General features: G+C 41.1%; 1 protein-coding gene across 1 annotated transcript in view; it reads left to right on the forward strand.

Annotated features, from left to right (window-relative positions):
* Nucleotides 1-25,900, forward strand: part of zcchc24 (zinc finger, CCHC domain containing 24) — a 48,166-nt gene extending 22,266 nt beyond the window's left edge. The window contains exons 3-4 of the mRNA XM_049599830.1: nucleotides 14,397-14,561; nucleotides 18,656-25,900. Of these exons, the coding sequence (XP_049455787.1) occupies nucleotides 14,397-14,561; nucleotides 18,656-18,769 (279 nt within the window). The 3' untranslated portion in view covers nucleotides 18,770-25,900. The remainder of the gene's footprint in view (nucleotides 1-14,396; nucleotides 14,562-18,655) is intronic.
* The last annotated feature ends 251 nt before the right edge of the window (nucleotides 25,901-26,151 follow it).

Genomic DNA, 26,151 nt, shown 5'->3' on the forward strand with positions numbered 1-26,151 from the left:
ACCTCTGTATGCCCCAGTCCGCCACCCAACCTGCTCTTGTCATTCACTGGTCTGGTAACCCAACGCTGCAGTGCAGCTGCACAGCTCGTTGGGCTTAGTGGGACCGTGGCTAAGTCAAGGCTAGGAGAGGGCGGGCGGGGGGGGATTCACGCCCACAGCCTCACTTAGCATTAGCCCTTAGCGCCCTGTAAATATGGTAAGTGTAGGAGTATGGTAAACTTACCCTAAGTCTGTAAAAAGAGGCAGCTTCCATGTCAGGCTGGTGTGTTGGTGTTACTGAGCCTCTGGGTTCAACCAGGGCAGATTCCAAGGCCCAGTTGGCCCGTACGCGTGTTTTCTATGAATGAAATGTTAGGAAAGAGAGAACGGATTCTGTCAAAAATATCAGCTTTAAAACAACATTTTGTTTTTTGGTAGGAAGCAAAACACCCACATGCTTGACTCTCAGGGGCATCCATCAGTCATCCAAAAACATGACACCGAGATCCGTGGCCGATTAGGGAAGCTGGGTTGTGGAAATCTAGGAATCTGGGAATAGGGTTTTGGCAAAGAGCACGCTGGCACGGTGATATGTCTCTGCAGCTGTCTCGGACACGAATGACGTGGGTCTGTTACTGAGGAGAAGAACTCTGACTTACACACACAAGCACACACATATGTGCACACATGGCATGTCTGTACTGCCTGTGTGCATTGTGTGGAGAGACCTGGGAGTAAGATAAGAATTTAGAATAATCTTGGTCAGTTGGGGCACCAGTAAAAATGTGTTTTGGGGTTGAACGTCCTTGAAAATTAACATCCTATCATTATTTGGTTAGGCAAAATCCCACATGACCACATTCATTGTCAGATCATTGAAATCATCTGATTACAACCACACATAATACCTCAAGTTTATCAAAACAACCAGATATTGCAGGTCACCAAAATTCATTTGTGAGCAGTAACATCATTAAAGGTGACTTAGCTGAGATTTGTATTAATCTAAATCAACAGATCAGCATATTGTGCCAATTTTTTTTTTTCACAATACAATCATGGAACGCTGCATTGTTTCCTACAACCACAAAATTGTGTTTTGATCCTCCTGCTAAGCTCAGCTACTGATTAAAAATGTATTGTCAAAAGTCTAAAACACATGGCTGTTAGTGGGGAGTTAGAAAAAAAAGTTAACTGTATTCATCTAATAAAAAACGCTCTATTTCTACGGTCTTAAAGGGAAGATGACAATCATGTGTTTTACTTATGTCATAAGAGTTTGTTTAATTTTTACAGAGTGCAGCAACCCTGCATGCATTTGTTTGCTATTTGTTGTATTTAAAAGGGACACACACACATAGAATTAAAACCATAACATTTTTATGATCCAGCATACTGTTCTTGTAAATACACTAGAGCAATTTCTCGGTGGGTAATTGATGACACATTAAAGCACAAAAATACCTTTTTTGATACTTTCTGGCACGGCCTCGCTGTTTATCTCCTTGACTGACATCTGTGGGATGTTGTATCTCTGGTACAGCTGTCTTGATTTAACTTTTCCCTATGTGATATCTCAGCATGTCAAAGAACAGACTAAACATAAGTGATACACCCGGTACAGTTACAGGACTTCACTAGAATCTGAGAAAATGTTAAACCTAGATGCTCGTTCTGTTTTAAGATCATTACAGAGAGCTTTTTTCTTGGTGTGTGTGTGTTTTATGGCAGAGTCTCTTCCAGCAGAAAGACACACATACACACACTGTGCACTCACTCTGCCAAGCAGAGGCCATTTCTTACTGAACTATTTTGGCGTCTCCATGGAGCTGGAAATGGACTTGTGGTTATTCTTTAAAACAGTTGGAGTGGTTGTCCTCTTGACATCCTCCCCTCTGTATCACAGTGAGATAACAAACCCATTTATAAAGTCTTGTGATCGCAGTGGTCAAACCCAGAAACCCACAAGGGAAGAACTTGTAACCTCAAGCGTCGCTGTTTACTTAGAAATATTTAGGTTCAGGTCACTTTAAATGCACTGCTGTCCACCTTAAATAGACTTCACTGGTGAGATTTGCATGTAGGTTTGTAAACTTTATGTGGTCTGCTAAAGCGTCAGTTCACGCTCAAATCAAAAACACATATCTTTCCTCTTCACTGTGGAGCTGTTCATCAATCTAGATTGTGTTGGTGTGAGTTGCTGAGTGTTGGAGGCATCAGCCATAAAGACTTCTGCCTTCTCTCAAATATAATGGAGCTTGATGGCGCTTGGCTTGTGGTGCTCAAACCACCAAAACACACATTTGAGAAACTCGACAGCAATGTCTCTTTCCAGGAATCATGACCCAGTTACTTAAGATAACTCACAGACCTTGCTGTGAGCAGTTTTATGCAGGAATTTTTTTCTTGCTAGTGAAGTACACTCGACAACTGTATCACTGTGCAGAAGGAAGTGTGCATCTGCTCATGGACGAAAGGCTTGTGCTTGTGCATCCTGTCATCCTGGGTGCAACTGACAACATGTTTGGAAAGAACAGAGATCTTCCCTGGGACACTGTCGGGATGAAAAGTAATCTCACTATCGACATAACAAATCCATGTCAACATCAGCAGGAGCAGAGCGAGCACAGCTAACAATGGTTGCACTGAGTTGCATTATGATGTGGTGGAAATGAGTAGTGGGAGAAAGTGAATTATAACGTTCACATGATGTGTTCAAATGTAATCTTGTATCATGTATTTTTTGGCAAGAAAAAAAGTTGTTGACGCACCGCAATATGAGATAGATATTTAAAGATGGAATTATGATATTTTAAATATAGTAAAGAGGCTTTTAAAGTAGTTTTACATGTTTTAAATGTATTTTTGAATTTGAGGTGAACTGTTCCTTTAAGATTGAAGTTTTAAAATAGCTGTGGATTTGATTATATACGAAGATTGTCATGGTTCCATTACCATGTAACATTTTTACTATTCTTTGTCTGCTACTACTATCCGCTGCTTCCCCCTTACACATTACATGTGAGATAAATACAGCAAAAGATTTCATGACGGCACAGATGCCTCATCTGCATATTTAGACCTGGAAACAACTGGGATGTGCTATTGTGAGTAAACCGCTTTTTATAGTGTTAATGAAATGTCACTTGCTAAAATAAAGAGCTTCTAGAACATGAAACCTTTTTAAGAATAGCACCCTGACCCACATGAGTGCAGCGCAGGTTCAGGCGAGTCCTAGCTGAGTAGTAATGGGAAGTCATATCTAATAAGCTCACATACCACTCGCTGACTTATATTACAAAAGAGTCTATTTTTTCAATGCATAAGACACTGGCACAGTATAGATTGACAGCTTACATGTCAATGTGTTTTTCAAGTGTTAGATTCATATGTGCATGTACATATTTAGCACCCGGTCAGGGGAAAGTGTTACAAATAGCTTCCTGAAAGTAGCACTGTGATGCCAGCTCTCTGCTTGTCACCACACTCACAATGAATGAGGTGACTGAGTACTTTTAAACAGCTTTAATGTCTATTTAAGCAACGCAGCTTAATGTAGCTGGGTAATATAGAAATCAGTGGACACGGATGACATATATGATAAATGCATTGTATTTTACAGTAGAAAATAAGTAGCAGTGTGTGAGGTTGAGATTATTATGTACACATATTTTTTTAAATATTCAAGACAGTATGGTATTTTCTGTTGGTTTGATTTGTGAAATCTGAACGAACAACGTATGACTGTGGTGTTGAACTGTGTGTCTGGGTGAGAAAAGGTTTGCATTATGTGTGTAGGCTAAATGCATACATACATTTGGCACAAATGTTAGCGTGTGCACCAGATCAAGCGTGTGTGATTGGGGTTATGTGCAGTACATGATTGTGTAATGCTGAGGTTTATATTTAGAGACAACTGTACGAGATAAGAATGCTTATTTCAGCAGTTGTAGATGTGGAGCTGTGGAGCAACCGAAGGAATACGAGGCAGTTCAGAGTCCCAGTGATCATGTGTAGCCCAACATTTTGTAGATTAAACGGAGAATATTATAAGCTTGATGATGCTAAAATGCATGAGCAAAGCGAAAACCACATCTATGGTGAAAACATTTGTGTTCATGAAGGCTAATAACACCCTTTCTTTTCTGCTGTAACAGGTTGCAGACACAACTACAAAACCCCGCTTTCCTCTGTGGTGTGTGTTTACAAGCGTCATAGAGTTTGCTTAAGTGTGAGGTTCAGTGTTTAAAAGCTCCATGAACCACATTTTTGGAGGTTTCAGCTGCACTGTAAGAGACCAAACCGCATGATTAATAGATATATGGTTACTGAAACACTATTACGAAAAGTGCAGGAAATATTTCCTTGTCGTGTCTCAGCGCAGGATCAGGCGAGATTGATGCTTTGATCTTTTCTGATGTTTCACAGAGGAGAACCAGTTCTCAGGTTTAAACCACATCCAGGCTCCTGCCTCTACCCCTTGTAGCATTCGTAAGGCAGGCCGCTAAGGCTAGCACGCTAACTGAAACCACATTAAAGCAATTAGGAGTCTTATCACAAATGCTACGCTTAATGAGCAAACCAAACAAAAACTCCAAAAGACTCAAAGCTAACATTGTGGACTGAACCCCATCCGCTCTATCTGTAAATCTATCTCTTTCTGAACTGCAGCTAAACCAAATAAAGATCCCAAGATGAAGACACAAGAGCAGACACAGCTACGTGCACGGACGCACTTGCAGAAATGCAACACACACAGGTTTTGGTGTTCTTGTGTTGCTCTCTGAGTGATGTCCTGGGGGATGCGGAGAGGCAGAGCGGGGCCTGAGCTCCTCCGCTGCTCCTTTGTTTACACTGATGGTTTCCAGATGCTAGCTAGTGATCGGAGCGCTACGGAACGCTGGGGAGCAGCCCAGCAGTTTGGGGCTTGTGCCAGCAGGCCAGGATTAAGGCAGCTCTATCTGGGATACTTGAAAAACATGGCTTTGCTTTGTAATAACTCTGCAATTGTTTCCAAAGGCGGGGAGAGTTTTAGAGGAGTGATTATGGTGGGGATCTTGGAAAAAAAAAAAGTGTCACAAACACTGTCCTCATTATTGGGGCAACACATGCAATGCACAATGACGTCTTAGGTCATTAGGTGGAATTATTAGGCACAAAATGTATACTTTGATTAACTGCATGTGACTGTAATTAACATGTTTGTTCTACTTACTTATTTGACTGCGTGTTTCTCCGGCCCCAGCCTGTGGCAGCCTGACTATATTGTCTGTTTCCTCAGCTCAGGCCCGTTCGGGGGCGATTGTTGTTTTAAACTGAGGTGCATTGTGCTCGAGTAAGGGCAAATTTATCACTTAAACAGCACACCTGTTCCTTCCATCACTTTCAGCCTCAGCCACTTTTCTTTACAGGCATTAGAAAGAGACAGCTGCACCAGCGAAGGAGCCATCCAGAGAGAGCGAGAGGGAGAGAGGTGAGAAAGATGGCAGCGAAAAAGAGAGACGCACAGAAAACAGTGGCCGTATTTAGAACTTGTAGTGCATGGTGGGATTGATAAATAGTCCCTATAATGCACCTGGCTGAGGTTTTGGCACAGGGTCGGGGCTGTTTAGTCCAGCAGCGGAAACAGCCAATAAAAAAATGCTTGTTCTGTGTGCAGTGAGACACAGCTGAGGTGGTGACAGTGTCATTCTTGTGAGAGGCTTGAAGCAGTGGCCATCTGCACGCCCTCACTTGGCCCTGGTTCTCTGATCTTTAGTCGCTGTGATGTCAGATAGTGCGGTTAGTGATGGTGAAGGATGCGATGACTTAACTAAGAAAGAGTTTAAACAAAAAAAAAAGTGTCAAAGGGTGCTTTTTTGTTTTCTGTCTTTCTTTTTCAAAGGCTGCATTCAGATCCAAGTCTGGGTTTTTTTTCTGCTCATACGTGACTCAGATTTGTTTCTTTCCAAATAGCCAAACAACAAAGGCATCACTTACACAGCAACACGTAAGCATGAGAAATAGAAGTTCATCATTTTGCCCTCCAGACAATTTATTCTGGCATCTGTCCACAGACTGTTGTTCCTCATGTTGACCTCTTTAGCACCCTGTTAGTAACAGCATAGATCCGCCCAAGCCCTTCCTTGACTCTAGATTTTACGTTACTGTCATGCGTTGTGCCAAAGACACTTTGTAATCTGATTTAAGTGACCGGAGCGACCAGACCGAGACATATCTGCAGAAATCCGATTGGAATCACTTTTCAAACCATGTTGAAATGTGGTTTGGATCAGATTTGCATTTGAAATTGCATTTCATATGTTTTCTTGCTGTCCAAACTTCCTAAAATCAATCTGGATTCAATCTGTATACGCCAAAAAATATGACTTGGGCTGGCAGTCTGAACAAGACCCTCACATATGGTCCAAAATCAAATACAGGCCTGACATTTTGCAATGTAGCCTCATTCTCAGTCCGATCGCAATTTCTGCGACTGTTACGTCACTGTGGAACAACATTCATCCCAAAGCTGCGCTGGTCATTCACTGAATACAAACATGGAGGAAAAGTGCAACGGACAGATGTTGTTAAAAGCGGCCCTTCACATCCTGAAATTTTGGATGAAATCTTCCCATGACCCTTAAAGCTTTCAACTTCATTGCTTACCCAAGCTAACGTGTTCCTGTGACACAATTTCTGACATAGATTCCTTCCATTTTCCATAATCTCGAGGTGACGTACTCTTCCAGAAACTGAGGACTGCTCGAGCAGCTGTGACGACCCCTACATTTATCACAACAAGGTCATATTTTGAGACATTCGTCAATTCTGTTCGGTCCCCCAGAAGGTATAGCTTGGCGACTTAGGTACCGTTGTACCCAACCACTTCCTTGTGTGATCCTCAACTTTTTATCAGTTTACGTTCCCAGATTACAGCTAGAAAAGTTCCTGTTTCCATCTGACATTTCCAAAATAAATGATTAGCCAGTTGACCCATCCTGTACAGCTTAGAAGGAGTAAAGTAAAACCTATGAATTCATTTATAACGAGCATCTTTGATATTGTTCTTTAACATTTGCTGGTCCGTTCTGGCCTGTGACCAGGTCACGCTTGAATCTGATATTGGCCACATTAAAAAAAAAAAATTATGTGAACAGCCAAACAAAAACAATCGCATTCAAGCAATACATTTAAATTGTGCATTAAAGGCTTGTAGTGTGAACGTAGCCCAAATGCCATATGGACTGGAACACCACATCACATAATGTAATGCGTGAAACTATGTGACTTTGCAGCAGTCACATCTGAATTGCCTTGATGTGGTCGACCCAAACCAAACTGTGCGCAAAGAATCATAAAAGTATAACTCGCCCCGAATGACCTGACAAACGCTTCTCTTCCTTCTGGTGTGGTCTGACAAACACCCTCAGGCTATATTCCTTTTACAGTGTATTTTGCTTCGCTGAATGGGAGGCTTGTGCTGTGACTCATTGACCTGTCTGGCTCTCAGTGATCGTGCAACTCTACGGTGCTGTGATGGGAACATCAAACTGCGCATAAGAATCTCACATTATCATAAATCACATCAAGTCTGTGTACTGGAAGGAAAGAGCCTCGGTTTGAGGCGTTGCTTTGTTTAAAGTTTATGTTAGAAAATTCATGTAAATGAACTCATAAAGAATACATTTGTTTCCCTTATGTTGCACTTAGTGCTTTTGTTGGTTTTCTCTTTCTGTACAATCCAACAAACCGTCTCTTTTCAAATGTTTATGTTCATGTGAAGACATTTCAAACATCCAAAGACTCTGCATTATTCATATACAGCTGAGCCATGTTTCCCAACAAAGACCCTGCCTTCCAAATCCAGACCAGAGAAGTGGTTGTGTACAATTACTACCAACCCTTTTCCAAAGCCTCAATGTTGTTCTACCCACCAAATCCCTTGTTTTCTCACACGGGCGGACAAACCGCTGAATGGCATGCAGCATTTGCATAAAAACCCAAGCTCTACTGTCAGCGCTGTCTCCTCGCATTTGTTGTCCGTGGACTGACTGTGGGCAGTATGTGGAGCCCAAATCAACCGTAGGTAGATGTCTCCCCTAATATGTCGAGTAAGTATGAAATCCCATATCCACAACCTTGAAAGTAGCGGTCTTTTAGAATCTAAGGTTTGGCTTGGATGTTGGACGTCTAATATTAAACCAAGGCTAACCTATCTTGTTGCTGGAGACAGAGGATTAAGGGTTCAGGTTTTGGGGCGAGTGTCTGCGAGTACACAGTCTGGTGTCTGTTCACTGGCCATTACTCTTAGCCTGGAATGTAGGATCAACACAAATGCGAGATCACCTTTAGGCCTCAGACAGCGGTCTGGACCACATTTTTTTCCAGTGGTCAGTAATAGACATCTTTTTTATGATTTGCACTGGGGCAGAGTTTCAAGATGGTTTTGTGGCAGAGTGATATTCAAACTGCAATTTCAGAGTGGGATGCCTGGGCTGCATACCTTGTAATCAATTTCACGGTATTACCTGAATAACCCTGACATTTAAAGACATCGCAGTGTCGTCTGGACCGGGATCGCTTACTTAAACACACCTCTAACGATTCAGTGAACTACCTGCTTCAAATTCCTAATATCTGTTTGTTCAACATATGTGTCTTTAAACTCGACCCCCCAGAGAATCGTCTCCACATTCCTCCACATAATAATGAGTCCAATCCACTGTAGTTGTGGCCAGTGCTACAGCGGTTAGTTAACGCTGTTTTATCCCCCCACCTCTCTCCCTCGCTCTGTCTCTGAAATGTATGGCCTAATTGAAAGCAGAGCAGCGATTTTACGACGGCTCTCAGTGTTTCTCGTGTTCTGCCCCTATGGAGGCCATCTGCTTTGGATTTAGATTTCCTCCTCCTTTCTCTCTCTTTCTCCCAGTTTCTCCTTCCCGTTCTCCACCCTCCTGAGAGGGGCTGATTGGAGGGTCTCTACGCAGTTGGCTGGAGCGACTGTGGGGCTTGTGGTATTTGTCTGCTTTCTTTTTTCTCCTTGTGTGTGTGTGTGTGTGTGTGTGTGTGGATGTTGAAGTCTGATTCTTAGAGCAGCAGGTTTTTAGACCCCCATGGTTACAGAGTCCTGGAGGAGCAGGAGGCTGTTTCGAGACTCAGACTCAGTTAATATCTTTCTCCATCTTAATGAGCTTCCTCCTGTTTCTGTTCGTCTTGTTCTTTCATGTCTCATATTTGTCTCCCTTTTTGTTTTATTGTCCTTCGCGCAGCTCTGTTTATTCTATTCAATGCAGTTTGCGAGCTCATTAATCCTGCGATATAGGCCAAAGAATGATCTGCGTCCTTGTAGCAGGGCTAAACTCTGAGTGGGAGTAGCGCAGGAAACCAAGACTTTCCAGTTGTGTCTCAAGAGTGTATAATACTGTGGATGTGGAATTTGTTGAGTGTGTGTTTGTGTCTGTGTTTGTGCACTTATGTCTGGGTGTTAGAGAGGACAAGGGGAGACAGAGGCATTGTGTGTGGCCATGTTGTGCGTAGAGATTGCATCAGTGAATGTGTGTATCACGTGTGTACTGTATATGCTTCATTTAACAGTTCACTGACCTGTGGTGTTTGCGATATGATGAGTCCCTGCTGTGAACTGGACCAAAGGAGGATGTGGTCAACTAGTTGTGGTCATGGAGCTACTTGGTCTCCTCTATGGACACTGTCATCTACACACATACACACACACACACACACACACACACACACAGTGACCCTTATCTCAACACGCGGGGCTGTAGCCTCTGGGACATAAACAAACATTGACTCAATGCAAGCTGGCACTGTCAAAGTGATATGACAAACACCGCTCGCCATCTCCTGGCAAGAACACCATCAACCGATTTACTGTTTCAAAGCTTTGCTTACACTTGGCGGACACCTAAAATGCTCTAAATGGCTCAGATATGTCCATTTAGCTCTTACCCTGGCACCGGCTTGAATGCCTTTATTTGTAGAGAGCAAAGGAAAACAAAACACATCCTCCCGTACAGGCTCATCTCCAGAGTGTTGTGTGGTGTGATGACGCAGTTCCATTAATTTAGTCATTGTGCTGTGTGTATCGTGAATGGTTTGTAAATGTTACTCTGAAGGCAGCAAAGCGTGGTTGTTTTCCTGGAAATCAAGCCTTACTAAAACATTTGCTCAGGCATTCTAGTGTTTATGGCCGGGGGTTTTGATGTGTTATCCACTTCACCAGTGTAAATGGTTAGACAGGCCCTGTACGTATGTGAAAAAACCCAAAGCTTTCTTCATTAGCTGCTGCCCTGAATCTAGCACCATATTTCTCAGGCTGCCTCAGTGGAGGTGGCAGAGCAGTCCAGATGTTATTGTGACATTCATTCCCACGTGTTTGGATGTCCATGGGAATGTGCAGTACCAACTGTGCCTGTAAAGTTTATGACTTCAGAACCGAAGCTTGCTCTTGATCTGAGACCTCCATGAGAGGCAATGTGTTGCAATGGCCTGGGAACAACTGACCGCAATGTGAGTGTAATACTCAGACTTATAACTCCAAATGTCCAAATAAGTTGTGGTTGACTTTGCCGTTGTGAAAACCAAATTTGCATGAGCAGGATGTGTGGTGGAGGTGACATATTCTATATGAGAAATTGGTTCATTCAGTGCATTTTCTATTATGTTATTGGTGCATTTTTACCATAGACTGAGGAGGACACGCTCCTGGATCAAAATCCCACATCATGTTCCTGGACCAATACTGCAGTCAGCCAATCACAGCCCTCTGACATCATCACTGTGCTGCTCCTGTACTTCTTTCAAAAATCTTTTGTGCTTCTTCAGCGCTAAGCTAGTTTTCCCAAATTAGTACAATTAAACAAAATCCTCAATAGCATTGAACAAAACCCTTTTAGGCTACTGCGAGGTTTGCGAGTTAGCTTGCTAACTAAGTTGGCTATGCTAATGAGGAAACTTGCCAATAGACGTGAATATTGGTAAATTAGCTCGCTAAGCAGGTAGGCTATGCTAACAAGTAAGCTTGCCAATATGCTAGAATGTAAGTGAGTTAGCTTGCTAACTAGGTTGGCTTTGCTAACAAGCTTGCTAATAGACTTGAATGTTAGTGAGTTAGCTTGCTAAGTAGGTTGGCCGTGCTAATGAGTAAACCTGCCAATAGACGAGAATATTGGTGAATTAGCTTGCTGACTATGTAGGCTATGCTAACAAGTAAGCTTTCCATTAGCATAGAATGTTAGCAAGTTAGCTTGCTAAGCAGGTAGGCTATGCTAAATAGTGGGCCATTCACTTACAAAGAGTCAGGATAATATAATTTTTCAGTTGCAAATTCCTGCAGTTAACACATTCACAAGGTTTTTGTTCAGTGTTACTGAGGATTTTGTTCAATTGTATTAACTTTAATTTGGAAAACTAGCTTGGCTGTGAAGAAGCACAATGGAATTTTGACGACTGTCTTATTTGGCAAAATCATGTTATGCACAACAGTGATGTCACCCATTGATTTGGGAACTGACATTTTGAAGCTTCAAGTTAGGCATTTTGGATGTCACCATCTTGTTTTTTATGGCCAGACATGACCATATTTGGACGAGAGGGTGGAACCGGTGGATCTGATTCACAAACTGTAGTGACACCTCACAGACAGCCTGTCACTCAACTGGCCCTGCCCTTAAATATGTGTAACTTTAAGCCTTAATAAAATGTTAAAGGCTGAGTTACATAAAAATCCATCCCCGCACAGCTATCATGTATGTCGAAATTAGCTATAGAGACAAAAAGTGTTTTTGTATCATGCTGTAAACATGTTAATTTATGCTATATAGTTGTTGGGCAGTTAACATGGGGATTGACTCACTTTTGGAGCCAGCCCCAAGTGGCCATTCGAGATACTGCTGTTCCATATTAGCTTCATTTTTCAATCCCGGAGGTTGTCGCTTAATTTTTTTTTAACCAACTTCCATGTTAATCATTTTACCTGTTGTGTTAATTTGATGTTACTCAAAAGAAACAAATGTATCAACAGTCAATTGCTCTGCTGCTAATGATTTTAGGTTTTTATTCAAGCACCATACTTAAACTCAAAGACATTAAGTTTAGGTTTAGTGGGAATCACAACTTTGTCAACATCTGTTTTATCTAATAAGATAAAGTTTTCAGTCTGTTCATCTCACTTAAGCCATTTTTTTTTGCAGCAAAACGGATTTAGTGGACTTAAAAAGCAACTGATAATATTGTTCTAGTAGGCTACCTTAAGTTTAATTTGTATTTGTGATATTTATCATTTTTATAATTAAAAAATTGATACCTGGTATTGTGTGACGATACGATACTGTGACACAAAAATATTGCGATACTATGCTGTATCAATTTATACCCCACCCCTAACTATCATAGAGGAAAAAGAAAAGCTTTAAATCCTCAAATAAGGGGAAAGGAAACCAGCGAATGTTTGACATTTTTCATGAAAAATTACTTTTTAAAAATATCAAAATAGATAGAGTTACAATTATACATACACCTTTCTTGAATTTGAAAACTCTCTTTTGGACACAGCTGCACAACCTAGTCATAAACATTGCATCTACTTTTTCATCTGGACTGGACAGATAATCCATTTGCTGTGTGCACATCAGGAGCATCTTCAAATTGATTGCAAACAGGGTCGTATCTAATCTGAAAGCACTCAGCTGCAGACAGAGCGTGACGTGCAGCCAAAGGCCAAGGCCAGACCCTCGAAGCAGCGGGGAGCGGGAGAGGAATGGTCATGAGGAGGATGAGTGCTGTTTCTGTCCTGCTGAGTCCTGGCTGCAGTATCAGGGGGAGATTTTGTACATTTGAACAAACAGCTGTAACAGGAAATTTGGCTATGTTCACATTTCCAAATGAATAACGAGGATTAAGGTTAGACCTCCTGGGTAGTACACCTGGCACTCTGATTGTAGTTTATTTTCAAATGTTAAATTAGTCTGATTTATTCTATTAGATGTCATAGTGGTGAGTCGTAGCACAGCAGAAACCTAAAAACTGCTTTGTGTTTGGGGTTTTTAAGAGCAGCAGAATGTTTGTAGTCGGATCATATTGTAGCTAAATCATTTCTTAGGAGAGCATCCAAACAAAATGTTGCCATGGCATTGTCCTTGAGATTGCCCATTGATTGCATCGAGACAGCCCTGTCAGTGCATATAGACTGGGTGTGCTGCAGGCCAGCAGAAGTCAGATTTTCCAGCCAGCGTGCTGTCACAGTGGGAGATGCGAAGCTGACAGTGGGGTTGAGGTCATGCTGTTGAGGGGCCAGAATGAAGCACAGCCGCTCATACTTAGCGTTGGCTTGCTGGTGCTGATGCAAACTGCTGACGTCTATAAGGACAGCGCCAGATGCTGCTGATTAAAGTTCCTATTACTCACACATGGGCCGGGACAAAATAAGGGAAGACCAGAGGTACAGGCCATACCCCTCCTCTCATTCTCATCGGCCCGTACCCCCTACATCCCTCCAAAATGTGCGGCCAACGCTAAAGTGATTATGAAAACAATCTGCAGGCTTGCAGGAGAATCGGGAGTGGATTGGACAGGTCTGATTTCACTTTGAATGCAGAGACTTTCCTAACCTCCTGGAAAGCTGCCATCAGTTGCATGCTGTGCATTAAGATTACTTATTTCTGTCGTATCAGATTTCCATCTGCGCAAGAAAGCATTTTTAAAGTTTGAGATAAAATAACAATTCCTCAGTACTCCAAATTGAAGTATTTTGTTTAGAAAAATAACCACTCCCAGGCTCATAATGACAGTCACCAGGCAGATGCATGTTCTGGGATGAGTTTTCTCTTTTTTTTTATGCTTGAGCTTCAAATTGATAATGACAAGCCCTGACAAACATACTAATCAGTGTACATTTGGGTTTCTTTTGGCAGCACTGAGGACAGTTTATGAGTTATCCTTTTGATGACATAAGCAGTACGTTTGTTTGTGGCATGCTTTTAGGGGGAAAAACGACTCTTTTCCCCAATGCTGTTACAGTGGCCTAAATAAAGTTGCCAGCATGAAGTCATCGCAGCGGCTCCTCCCAACAATATTGCCCTCGGGCTAGTGCTTTTTTCATGGCTGACTGACTGTTCGTAATCATCTCCCTCATGAGAATCAGAGGAGTAATTTAACACAGCTGTAATGTAAGTAAATGTCAATTACACAACCACACATTGTGCCAAAATTGTGTGTAGGAGTGTGCTGTGTGATGAAGTTGGATATATTAGCACGACAAGGATGGACACACCCTGCTGTCAAAGCTCAACATCCATTACTGTCCAAGAGGTTCCCTTGAAAATGTCATTCTAATCTGCGCTGCTAAAGTTTTATTTATCTGGACAAGAATGTTAAAAGTAATGACTTCTCCACATTTTTTGTTTTGTTCTTCACAGGCCAGACCCAAAGGTGAAGGGCTGACACCCTACCAGGGGAAGAAGCGATGTTTTGGAGAGTATAAGTGCCCCAAGTGTAAGAGGAAGTGGATGAGTGGCAACTCCTGGGCCAACATGGGACAAGAATGTATCAAATGCCACATCAACGTCTATCCACACAAACAGGTACTTCACCCTCCAGTATGATGTCCGCTCTCTGAGAATTCACAGTAATGCCTTAAAGTACAAAAACATTACTCATACACATTGTTTAAGCGGTATATTGAATCATCTCAACCAAAGTTAACAGAGTCCAGACTCTGGTTTGCGTGGCTGCATATTGTCTTGAGGATATTCCAGATGGCCTCATTAAAACAGAATAAAAATCATACCACTAACAATTGCTTTTGCCCCTTTGGTAATAAACCAGCACTGAATAAACTAACTGCATTTCCTGACTGGTAAAAATTTGGGATTGTGTACGGATTGTCATCAAATCTCCTGACAAATATTCCTTCATTAACGTCTCTCAGACACAGACTAACTCTGAGGTAATTGAGGCTTACAGCTGCAGGAACTCCTCTCACATTTAATAACACCAAAAAGTGAAATCATATTAGCCAAAATGCTGTGAAGTGTTTTTCCGAACAGCAAACACTCAGAGGGAATTAACATGCTGGTGAGGTGTCCGTTGGGCTTAACCTCGCAGAGTTTTCCTTGCACACTGTTGACTAAACAGATGGATCGCCTGAGAAAGAATCTGCTCTGTTTTCTTCAGCTCGAGATATATTTATCCGCGACACTTCATCTTTTAATATTTATGCTTTTCCACATTCTTCCAATTCCACTTCCTGAAATAAAGTTAGGATTAGTGCTTGAGGCCCTGCTCGTTCTCTGAATACCACGGCTGACCATGCTCTGCTTTGTTAACACTTACATAAATAAGGCAGACGAGATGCTGTAAGACAAAATTACCCTAAATGCAACATTCCCAGTCCATTATTTAGTCCAAATCTTGTGTTTATTCATTAGCATCTCCATCAGTGTGAGATCTTAACCAAGAATATTAACTATACTGCATTAAAGACTGCATTTAAAACCCTTTTGTTTTTTCCACTGGTGAGAAACCTCCCTCTTCTCTGCCTCTGTGTCTTGTGGCAAAGCTACACACAGGCAAGCAAATTCCCTGCATTTGCAATGTCACCCACTTAACATATTTCCCCCCTGTCAGCGTTTGAAATGGACCACTAACCTCTGTGTCCTCGGGTATCAAAGAGTTCAGCCTCTCAGCACGGCTCCCTCCCGCCCTGCGGATTCCCATAAATAACCTGAATATGTATTTTCCAATCTGATCCACATGCATAAAATATTTGTCCATGTAAGGTGGGAAATATATTTCTTGGACACCCAGCGCATTCGGTTTTAACCAAGGGCATAATTTCCATCGGGTATGATGGGGACATGTCCTTCTTACTCTGCAAAATTAGACTTTTGTCCCCCCAACTTTTACAGCTTCAGTTTGATTTACTCACTGATTTACTGCAGCAGGTCACACCAGCTTTTAAAACGCTAACATTTCAGCGGATTCGGTTGCAGTGGGCAAGTAAAGTATCTGTGCAAATCTTGTGCAGATTTTAACTTTGCTGAACTTTGACATGTGAATTTATGCTGTTGATTAATAGTAAGCCGTCATGACAGCACTAAGCTTTGAGAGAAGAGAGCAGTCAAAATGGAGGAAGCTAACCTAACGTGGCTTATTAGGCTTTCCTATGTTGCTCCATCCATGTTTATTTAACCCTCCTCTGTCTGAGTTATAAAGCAGAATTTATACTTGTGCATCAGCTCTATGCAGAGCCTACGCCATCACCTACGCACGTGGCATACGCTGTTATGAGCATTTATACTTGTGTGATGATGTGTCCGTGGCACTCTGCAGTTACACCTCCAAAACACTAGTCGGCAGTGGGGTTTCTGTGAAGTGCTGTAAAGTTTAGTTGATTCAGAACACACATTAAACATGGCTTTACAGCGACAATTTCAAACACAAGTTTACAGATTGGCTTCATTATAACTCGCAGCATTCACAGACAAAGCACTTGTCTTTTGCTGGATGCATTTTCCCCACAAATACAACATGCTAATGTTTTTAGCACAAGCCTATGGCATTTTACTTTGTATAAATTAGCCTGGCAGCTAGCTGACTTTTCTTCTACTCATATGAAGCCAGGGACAACAGCAACATTTAACAAAGGTAACGTTAATTCGGCCCCATTACAACTCAAAAGGTTCACTGACAAAACAATTGTCTCATACTAAACACGTTTTCCAAACAAATATAACATGCTAACATTATTAGCACAAGCTTATGGTATTTTACATTGAATAAATTAACCTAGCGACGAGCAGAGATTTCCTCTGCTCATATGAAGCCAGGATAAATCACACACAAGACTTAAAATGCTTTGGGGGCTTTATTGGCTTCACAATTTATTGTTCCTTATCTGTGAAATTAAAATAAATAAAAGCTTTGTTTCCACTGAGGGAAATGGTTTCAGCTTACAAAAATAGACAGGAGGTCTGCGTCGCCGCAACGTGAAGTTACATTTCTGGGGAGATGCAAGTCAGGCTAAGGCGTAGGCTACAGTGTAGGGTAAGGTCGGTACAGCGTCTATTTGAGAAGTATAACTCACAAAAGAATGACTGTTTTCAATCAATAGCCCCTTTAGCAATAAAGCTAACAAACATGCTAACTGACATTTAAAGCTTGTTAAATGATAATTAGCAGGCTTGCTAGCTCAGAGATTTTTTTTGCCCATTTCTATTATTCTTAATTTAATAAAATGATGTACAATCCTGGGCACAAAATGCCATGAGGTAGGTAAATGTAACAATACCTGGCCCCCAGAAATGCTATTCAGCCTTGGTTCCAATTTTTCGCAATACCTCGAGTGTCCACTGGACCCAAAAGGCATTTTTTGCCATAGACCACCATTATAAAAGTGACATTTGTAAATCCGACTTTTTCTATTATGAATTTTTGAGCCATTATATTTGTAAAACTTTCCTCACGCTGAGAAAAGCGATTTAAAAATAAATCTGTGATGTCATCACAATGTAAAGTCTATGAGCTGAGCGGGAACTCGCAGGCAGAGCCAGTGGGAGAAACACTTATGCACCAGACAGCAATTCCGTTGGGACTAAATAGGCGCCATCTTCCCATCATGTATGGAGTTGTTATTATTATACATCTATGCACAGTACAAAGAAAATAGAAATGAGCTCAAGAGCTATTTTGACTGATTAGTACTAGCATATTTCTGGCTTGCTAATATTTAAAAACCTTTCACTAAGTTGTATTTACACATTTTTTGTGTGTGTGGTTAAAGAACCCTATTGTGTCTCCAACACCAACACCACAAAGAAACCTAAAAATTCTTTCATGTAATTCCTGCTTCTCTGCCAAACAGAAATACCACATAAAGCTATACGTCATTGATAGCTGAAGGGGAACATTCCCTTTAACTTCTCCAAATGGGAAGAACTCAGACTGCAGCTACTTGCTCAAGGACACTTCAACAGGGAAGATGCCTGCAGCACAGGGGCTTGAACCCAGCTCCTTCTTACAGCTGAGGGGACCCCATAAAATATACATCAGATTTTCCAGCGTTCCTCAAGGACCTTATGTCTTTGACATGCCGATAGTAAAGTCTCAACACTTCCTGGCAGACTCATTAGTGGACGACTGAAATATCTCCTTGTAGTGACCCATGGTAACCTGCTTTCCTTTAGTTAGACCACTTGGAATAAATAGCCGTTTTGCAAAGGAGCTCAAATGAGAAAAGAACAATAGATGGGAAATAAAATTTTCCAGACAGATTGTTAAAATAACCTCGAAACGTGCTGGCCCAGATAGATTCCCCTTCGTCCTCGATAATGATTCCAAGAAAGCCATTGCCGTAGCAGTGTGCTCATATTTCCATACGGGCCATCATGATCAAATGCACACTGGATCTTTTTCTTTAATACCAGGTTGTTAAAGTGTGCTGCAAAGTTTCCAGAGCTGATGGTGTGTTGCCATATCTCTGCAACTAATTGTGTTTAGTACACGTCTGGTCTGAAGAATATGGGCGTAATGTTGGAGGCCAAGGTAGTTAGGAGTATAGCTAAGCTGGATCTGGTGCCAAAGAAACTGCTTGCATAACTCAGAGGTTTATGTGTGCTCCTTGCTTCGCTTCAGTGTTTAATATGACTCATTATTGGTTCTCTGTTTGTATCCTCAGCGCCCCTTAGAGAAGCCGGACGGCCTGGATGTGTCTGACCAGAGTAAGGAGCACCCGCAACACCTGTGCGAGAAATGTAAAGTCCTGGGCTACTACTGCCGCCGTGTGCAATAATCATCTTTAATCAGAGAAAGAGTCAGAGAGCAACTTTTGTGTCCCAAGTCCTATTGCTCATTCTCCATCAAGGCTGTTAACTTCCTCCCTTTACATTAAGGTTTCCCTCATCCCTGCCCTGCACACAGCATGGCGTCCTTTCCTCCTCACGTCTTCCCCTCCTTCTCTCAGATGCCTCAAATATAGACAGTAGCTCTAATCCTTCCTGTCCCTCTTCTCAACCACCCGTGGATTTTTAATCATTATGCTTTTTTCCCAATGACAGTATTGAAGATTTCATCCAGGAATGAGACGTTAACTTAGGATCAATCTCTCAAAAGTGCTCTTCATCAAAAGCAAAAACTCGCCAAAATCAGTGACTTTTTGTGCCTCATGCATCAGAAACCACATAACCCCACTGATCCAACCTGATGTTTAACAACAGCTAATCATATATCGATGAATTAGCGTCATTTGAGTCACTGACAGTATTGGTCTCAATAGATTACCTCACCTTGGGGTTTGTTGGCTTTGTGTTTACAGAGATCTGCCTTCCATTTCCCTGCCAAGTGAAGTGTGTGGTAATGTGACGAACGTTTAACCCGGGCCTCTCATGACGGTATAATGTATTCGAGGCCTTTGATGTCTTGCCGTATTTGGGTCAACAGCACATCTTATTAACTGTGAATTAACTGAGGGACAATGTGCCATACATCCCTAGCTTACATTTGGCCTATTTATTTTCTTGTTGTCTAGTGTGCAATTTGAATTTTAACTGGGACATAAAGAAATGTTTTGTATGTTTGTATATCACATTATTGTGTAACTGCTTCCACGTGTCTTTAGAAACTACTGTAGGTTCAGTCGCTCCTCTTCTAGATTTAGTGCGTTGCTAACAGATAAGGTTTCATTCACCCTCCCTGAAGTATTTTTGTTGCCACACAAAGTTAGTACAGTTATCTATAGTGTTAGATAGGTGTGTATGTTAGATAGGTAAGTTGTGTTAATTTTGAAATCCCAAGAAGGTCAGCTGAGAAGGAAAACAGCTCTAGTTTTAGTAACAATAATCTTGCCGTCCACGCAGTTTGAGTTGAATATTCAGTTTTTCAAAGCACTTGAAAAAAAAATCAACTGCTTGCTACATTTTGATTGCAATTATAAAACAGGATTTTAGAAGTTTAAGTGTTCACACGTAAAGCCCATAGACTGTTTATAAAGATGAGCGACTTCTATCGACTTCTTCCAAAATATTCCGACACTGGCGCTGCCATCTAGTGCTGGTCACGTCATTTGGAGCCTGAGTCCGCACTGTAGCGATATGCAAATGTAGCCATAGTATCTACGGTCCGCCTCTATACCCATCTGACTCAATTGTGAGTCAACCCCCTTTTTATAGCATCAAATAACTAATTAAAACCAAACTTAAGAGGGATTTATACTTGTGCATCAGCTCTAAGCAGAGCCTATGCCATTGTGAGCTTTCATACTTGTGCGGTGGTGTGTTTGTGTCACTCTGCAGTTACACCTCCAAAAAACTAGTCAGCTGTGTGCTTTCTGTGAAAGCTGAGTTGATTCAAAACACACATTAAACATGGCTTAATAGCTACGATTTCTAACACAAGTACACAAATCAGCTTCATTATAACTCGCAGCATTCACAGATAAAGCATGTGTCTTTTGCTGGACACATTTTCCCCACAAATACAACATGCTAATGTTTTTAGCACAAGGCTATGGCATTTTACATTGTGTAAATTAGCCTAGCAGCTAACAGACTTTTCCTGTAGGATATGAAGCCAGGGACAACAGCAACATTTAAAAAAAGTAACATTACAAAATTCAGCTCCATTACAACTCACAAAACAACTGTTGTATACTAAACATGTTTTCCAAACAAATATAACATGCTAACGTTATTAGCACAAGCCTATGGCATTTTACATTGTATAAATTAGCCTAGGGACTAGTGGACTTTTTCTCCACTCATGTGAAGCCAGGATAAATCACACAAGAGACTTAAGATGCTATTTTTGTGTAGGTTTAATTGTTTTCACAATTTATTGTTTCTTATCTGTGAAATTAAAGTATATAAAAGCTTTGTTTCCACTGAGGGAAATGGTTTCTGCTCACAAAAATAGACAGGAGGCCTGCGTCGCCGCAACGTGTACATTTCTGGGGAGGTGCACATCAGGCTACAGCATAGGGTCCATAGGTACGGGGATGATTTTATGCAGACGTATAAATCCCGCATTACTCTGCAGCCAGCCACCATGGGGCTGTCGAGATGTTTTGGCTTCACTTTTGGGGACCTGTCATGCCGTTCATCTCTATATACAGTCTATGATTAGATGTAACCACTCTGATTAGATTCCAATTTCAAATTAGTCAAATAAAAAAGCAGATTTTGGTTTGACAGAGAATCAAAAAGACATTTTAGTTCACATTTAAGTGCCAGTTGATGCCTGGCTGCCAAAGTGGAATCAATGAAGCTAAACAGAAACTTTCCAAGAGCTTGCACCCTTAAAAACTATGTCCAACAATCGAATGCAGTGTAAAGAGTGTCGAGAGGGAAGTGAAGTTTTGCAGAACTGCAATGATTTTCAGGTTGGTTGAGAAAAATAAGATTTGATATTGGAGGGCTGAATGTGAAGTGTTGATGCTGAAGAATTAAGGATATATAGAAAGTGATGATGAATTCAGTTTAGACTTATATTATTTTTTAGGAATATAAGTGCCTACTATTATAAACCAATGTCTTTAAAGAGCGAGAAGGACACATCCTGTTTACATATATCACAGTGCATATCTAAAGCACTACAGAGGAAAGTAATGTAGTTTTGATAGAAACCTGCCTTTCAAGGAACCTTAGCATAGGAATTGTGAACTATTGTATATGTACTGTATTTCTAGCCTTATAAAAGCTGGTTGACTATATATTTTATACTGTAACATACTGTATGTGCCTTAAAAAGATTTACATCATTCTGAAGTATCAGGACTAGGAGGCTGATTGAAATTGGGAAAAGTCAAGTGGGGGTAGGCCCAGAAACAGAGCAGTTTTAGTGCATGTGGTAACTGTGATGCATAGTAAGTTTAACGCAGGTTCAAGATGTGACAAAGGACAAGAAATTGATGTAGTTCCTCTATTAGTTTGAACTGGCATGGTGGGTGTTCGCTTCAACACAGTTTGCTGAGTTGGAGGCACGGGCTGAAACAGCATTTCCAGCTGGCAATAACAATCCTACTGCGGTCTGTTGTCATGGAATATCCACAAAGATGTTATTTCTTAGTCGATCATCACAACAGACCGGAGTCGCGCATGAAACTGTGGACCTCACTCTTTGTTTCTTTTATCTATTGTAGTTGTGTTTATCAAAGGAACTGTGGGTTTTGTCAAAAAATATACATGGTCGCTGGCCTCAGTGGGAGAGCTCGTAGTGGCTGATTATGGTACCTTACAGTTTTGGGAAATTTAGCTAAATTCCATCTGTGAAGTTAAAGGGGCACTCCAGAGCAGATCCACAAAGTTGGAAGGCTTGCGAGAGACACAAAAATACCTGATATCAATGTAGCAGAGGCTGAGATAACAATACCTTTATTCCCTGGTATGGCTCAAGCTTCAAATATGCTGGATCCTACCTTTCCCATAATGCAACTCAATAGCATTTTTCAGCAGACTTCCACCGCCTGATGAATGCCCCAGTCTTTCAAACTCTTAATCCCCAGTTTGTAACGCAGGCTTTTTGTTAAAAATGTGTCTCCAAGCCCAAGCTGAGATAAGCGTGATGACACCATTATGACATCACCAGGGTTATTTTCTAAGGCTACATCCACACTAATACGCTTTCGTTTGAAAACGCACTACTTCTGCTACATTTTTGCAGAGCGTCTACATGACTCCAGTGTTTCTGAACCCCTAACCCCCCTTTTGAAAACAACTGTAAACCTGTTATTACTGACGGAGATCATTTCTGAAATGGTGCTAGAACGCTCATGTGTACGGAAATCATTTTAATTTTAAAATCAAATTGAATTAAGCCCCTTTCACACATGCACTGCAAACCTGAAATCTTCTAGACATTACCCAAAAGAGCTGTATGCAAAGGCATGTGTCCACAGTGGGGTTTTTTTAGTAGAAAAGCACTCAAAGAGTGCGTCATCCCAGCGATTCATAAAAAACAAACAGTATCTTGACAGTAACATTAGCTAGGTAGCTAACGTGATGCTACATTAACAGAGGGTTGACACAATTTACTTTAAGCTTACAAAGCTAACGATGATAGCATACACTTGCTCCTTATTGATTCATTTTTATTTTCTGTAACCACTTATCCTGCTGGGGGTTGTGGGGGGGCTGGAGCCTATCCCAGCTGACACTGGGCAAGAGGCGGGGTACACCTTGGACAGGTCACCAGACTATCACAGGGCTGACACATAGAGACAGACAACCATTCACACTGACTTTCACACCTATGGACAATTTAGAGTCACCAATTAACCTGCATGTCTTTGGACTGTGGGAGGAAGCCGGAGTACCCCGGAGAACACCCACGCTGACACAGGCAGAACATGCAAACACCATACCGAACCCCCCACCCTGGATTTGAATCTGGGACCCTCTTGCTGTGAGGTGACAGTGCTAACCACTGCACCACCGTGCCACTACTCATTGAGAACAACTGGGAACAAAAATAATAAAGAAGACACTGGCGCTGAGGAAAAAAAGCCATGTTGACACAGGCCCTAAGATCACAGACGTCCAAATCAGTTGAATCAGACATTAAACAGATTTTACCCTCCCAGCTCCCTAGAACAAAATCCGTGTAATGTCCAATTGAGCCCATGTGTGAATAGAGCACGTAATAGTCTGCAGAATGGGTTAATCGATGATGCTTCTATCATGAGGCTTGCACAAAACTAGAAGAAAGAAAACATGCAAGGGTGAAGAAGACGGGTCATTTACGCGAAAATGGCAGTGAAAATGCGTGACCGAAGAGATGACATGCTTCGTAAATTCTGTCGGTAAAGACTGAAGCCGAAATTGTCAGACAAATTAAAGAAACAGTACAAGACTCAGATATGTGACCGCGGTGTTATCCTCATCGTGTCCTGCCTCCGGCACACTCTACCCAGGCACCAAGCCTTGCCCAAACCAAACAGAGTCTTCCCGGTAGGTGTGAATGTCTCTGACACGGACGATTTCCCGTTGTGTGAAGCATGTGTGAACGGGAAATTCTGGACAATGTCTGGACCTGATTCTCCGGACACTGATAGGAGAAACTGACTTTAGTGTGGATGTAGCCTGAGACTTGACAAAGCTCCTCCAGAGCTACAGAAGACATAAGACAACTCATACTCCCTGTGATGAGTAAAGTAAACCTTGCGAGTAAAACTGGTGGAGTGCTCTGTTTAAAGGAAGGAATTTGCGTATCTTTATCACCAAAAGTTAGAGACCTAATCTGAATGAAAGACTCTCCTCGTAGCTGGGAACAATCCATTTTTCTTACTGTTAACATCGTCTTTCTTTTTGCTCTGTGTGATGACATTAACCTAAAAAGGTCTTTACATCTATCGTCCACATCATACCGTGTGGCTGTAATGAAAGGATACCAATGATGCCTTATGAACTAACCTCATAAACAAGTAACAATGTTATTGTGATTCACCGTGTTCTGGCAGAATAAAGAGAAATCCTGTTAGAGAGTTTGATTCAGCCCAGAGACATGATCTGAGGAGGCCATTTTAAATGGCAAATCAAGAGCCAATGGAAGCAGTTGATACAATAGATTTGAAGAAAAAAAATCTGCCTTCAGACGTAATGTCTTGAATTTCATATACTTGACTTTTCTAGTACCTTTTCAGTTCAAATTTGTTATTTTCTATGAATGAGATGTGTATTTTGGAACACTTAATAGATGTTGAAAATTTTAAAGCAATCTGCAAAACTCAAGAGTTAAATCCCTGACAAAGATAAGACTGTTGTTATGTATATATTTGATGGCCATCATTATCAAGGATAGTAGCTCTTTTAAAGTGTTATGCAATATTGAAGCTTTTTTGTGTGTGTGAAGAAGGGCCTATTGCTGAGAAATAAACAAAGCTGGGAGTTTTTTTTCTTTATGTTTTACAATAATCTGAGGGGTTTATCCTGCAGAAATATTTATGGAAAGATTTTTTACAACACTTTTTGTATAGAATATGCAACAAAGTTACACTAAGAAGGAAATATTGATGTCTACATAGAATATTATGAAATGAAAAAAATCGCTGGTACATAATTAATACCCTTTCTCAATTATAAGCCATTGTATTTTTTGTGTGTTTTGTTTTATGATGTTATCAGTGTTGAATAACCCACAATGTTATTCAGTTGCTATATGTAACTAATTACGAGCTGCCATTTACATCCATACAGTCGCATGTATTCATTTTGTAAACAATATTATGAAGATATGTATTGTGTTAACATGCAGAAATCTTTTTTTTTTCCTCTTAATTAGTGACGGATACTCACCACTGTATAAGCACGATAAACTGTGAGATGTAGTTTGCTTAAAGCAGCAATGACAAGAAACTATTATAAGATGTTACGTTGTTATTAGTAGTTTAGGGGAGTGTATACTTTTGTCAAGAAAGCGTGTGTGACAAAGAACTATTTTAGAGTTTGCATGTGCATGTGTTTGGTTTTGGATGAAACATTATTTTGTGCAATGTATACTTATTTAAATAGTTTGCTACAGTACATATTGTTTTTAACATTATCAGCAACTTCTGATTGTTAGTAGTCCTGAAGTATTTCATTTACCGCTAGTGTAGCCTCTACGAATAATACATATTTACTGAATGTAATGTGTTAACACTTATGTGGTCATCTTGGAAAAGTTATGTTTGTATTCTTTACTGTCGATGTTTGTATTGCAATATTGCAATAATGTAATATTTGAATTGGACAGAACACAGGCGTGAGGTAGGGAAGACAATGATTTTTTGGGGGAAACAAGGACAGTCATGGTTTCGAGAGTAGACCACAGGTCTGTTTTTCATGTCCATGAAACGGCATTCCAAAATGTGCCTTATTTGTTAGTTGGGAAAACATTTTAGTGCTTTAGTGCTGTCGAGAGTTTGATGAATTAAAGTCATATTGAATTAGGAGCGCTTGGATTATGTGGTTTCATTTGTTTGGGTCCTCCGCTGAATTGTTGTTACCAGTAACTGGGAGGTGTTCGCTGTGGAGTTTGATTTCAGCCAAGAGCAACACATTGTTTTCTGAGAGCTCCCGTCCTGTAGAATATTCTGCGGCGAGTATATGTTTTCATCATCAGTGTGTCTCTGCTGTGAGCTCCAAGACTTATGCAACCCGGAGCATATAGATTATGATAAAGAGGTTTTTTAATGGATTATTC

The sequence above is a fragment of the Epinephelus fuscoguttatus genome, linkage group LG16 (assembly GCF_011397635.1).
Source record: "Epinephelus fuscoguttatus linkage group LG16, E.fuscoguttatus.final_Chr_v1".
Lineage (NCBI taxonomy): Eukaryota > Metazoa > Chordata > Actinopteri > Perciformes > Serranidae > Epinephelus > Epinephelus fuscoguttatus.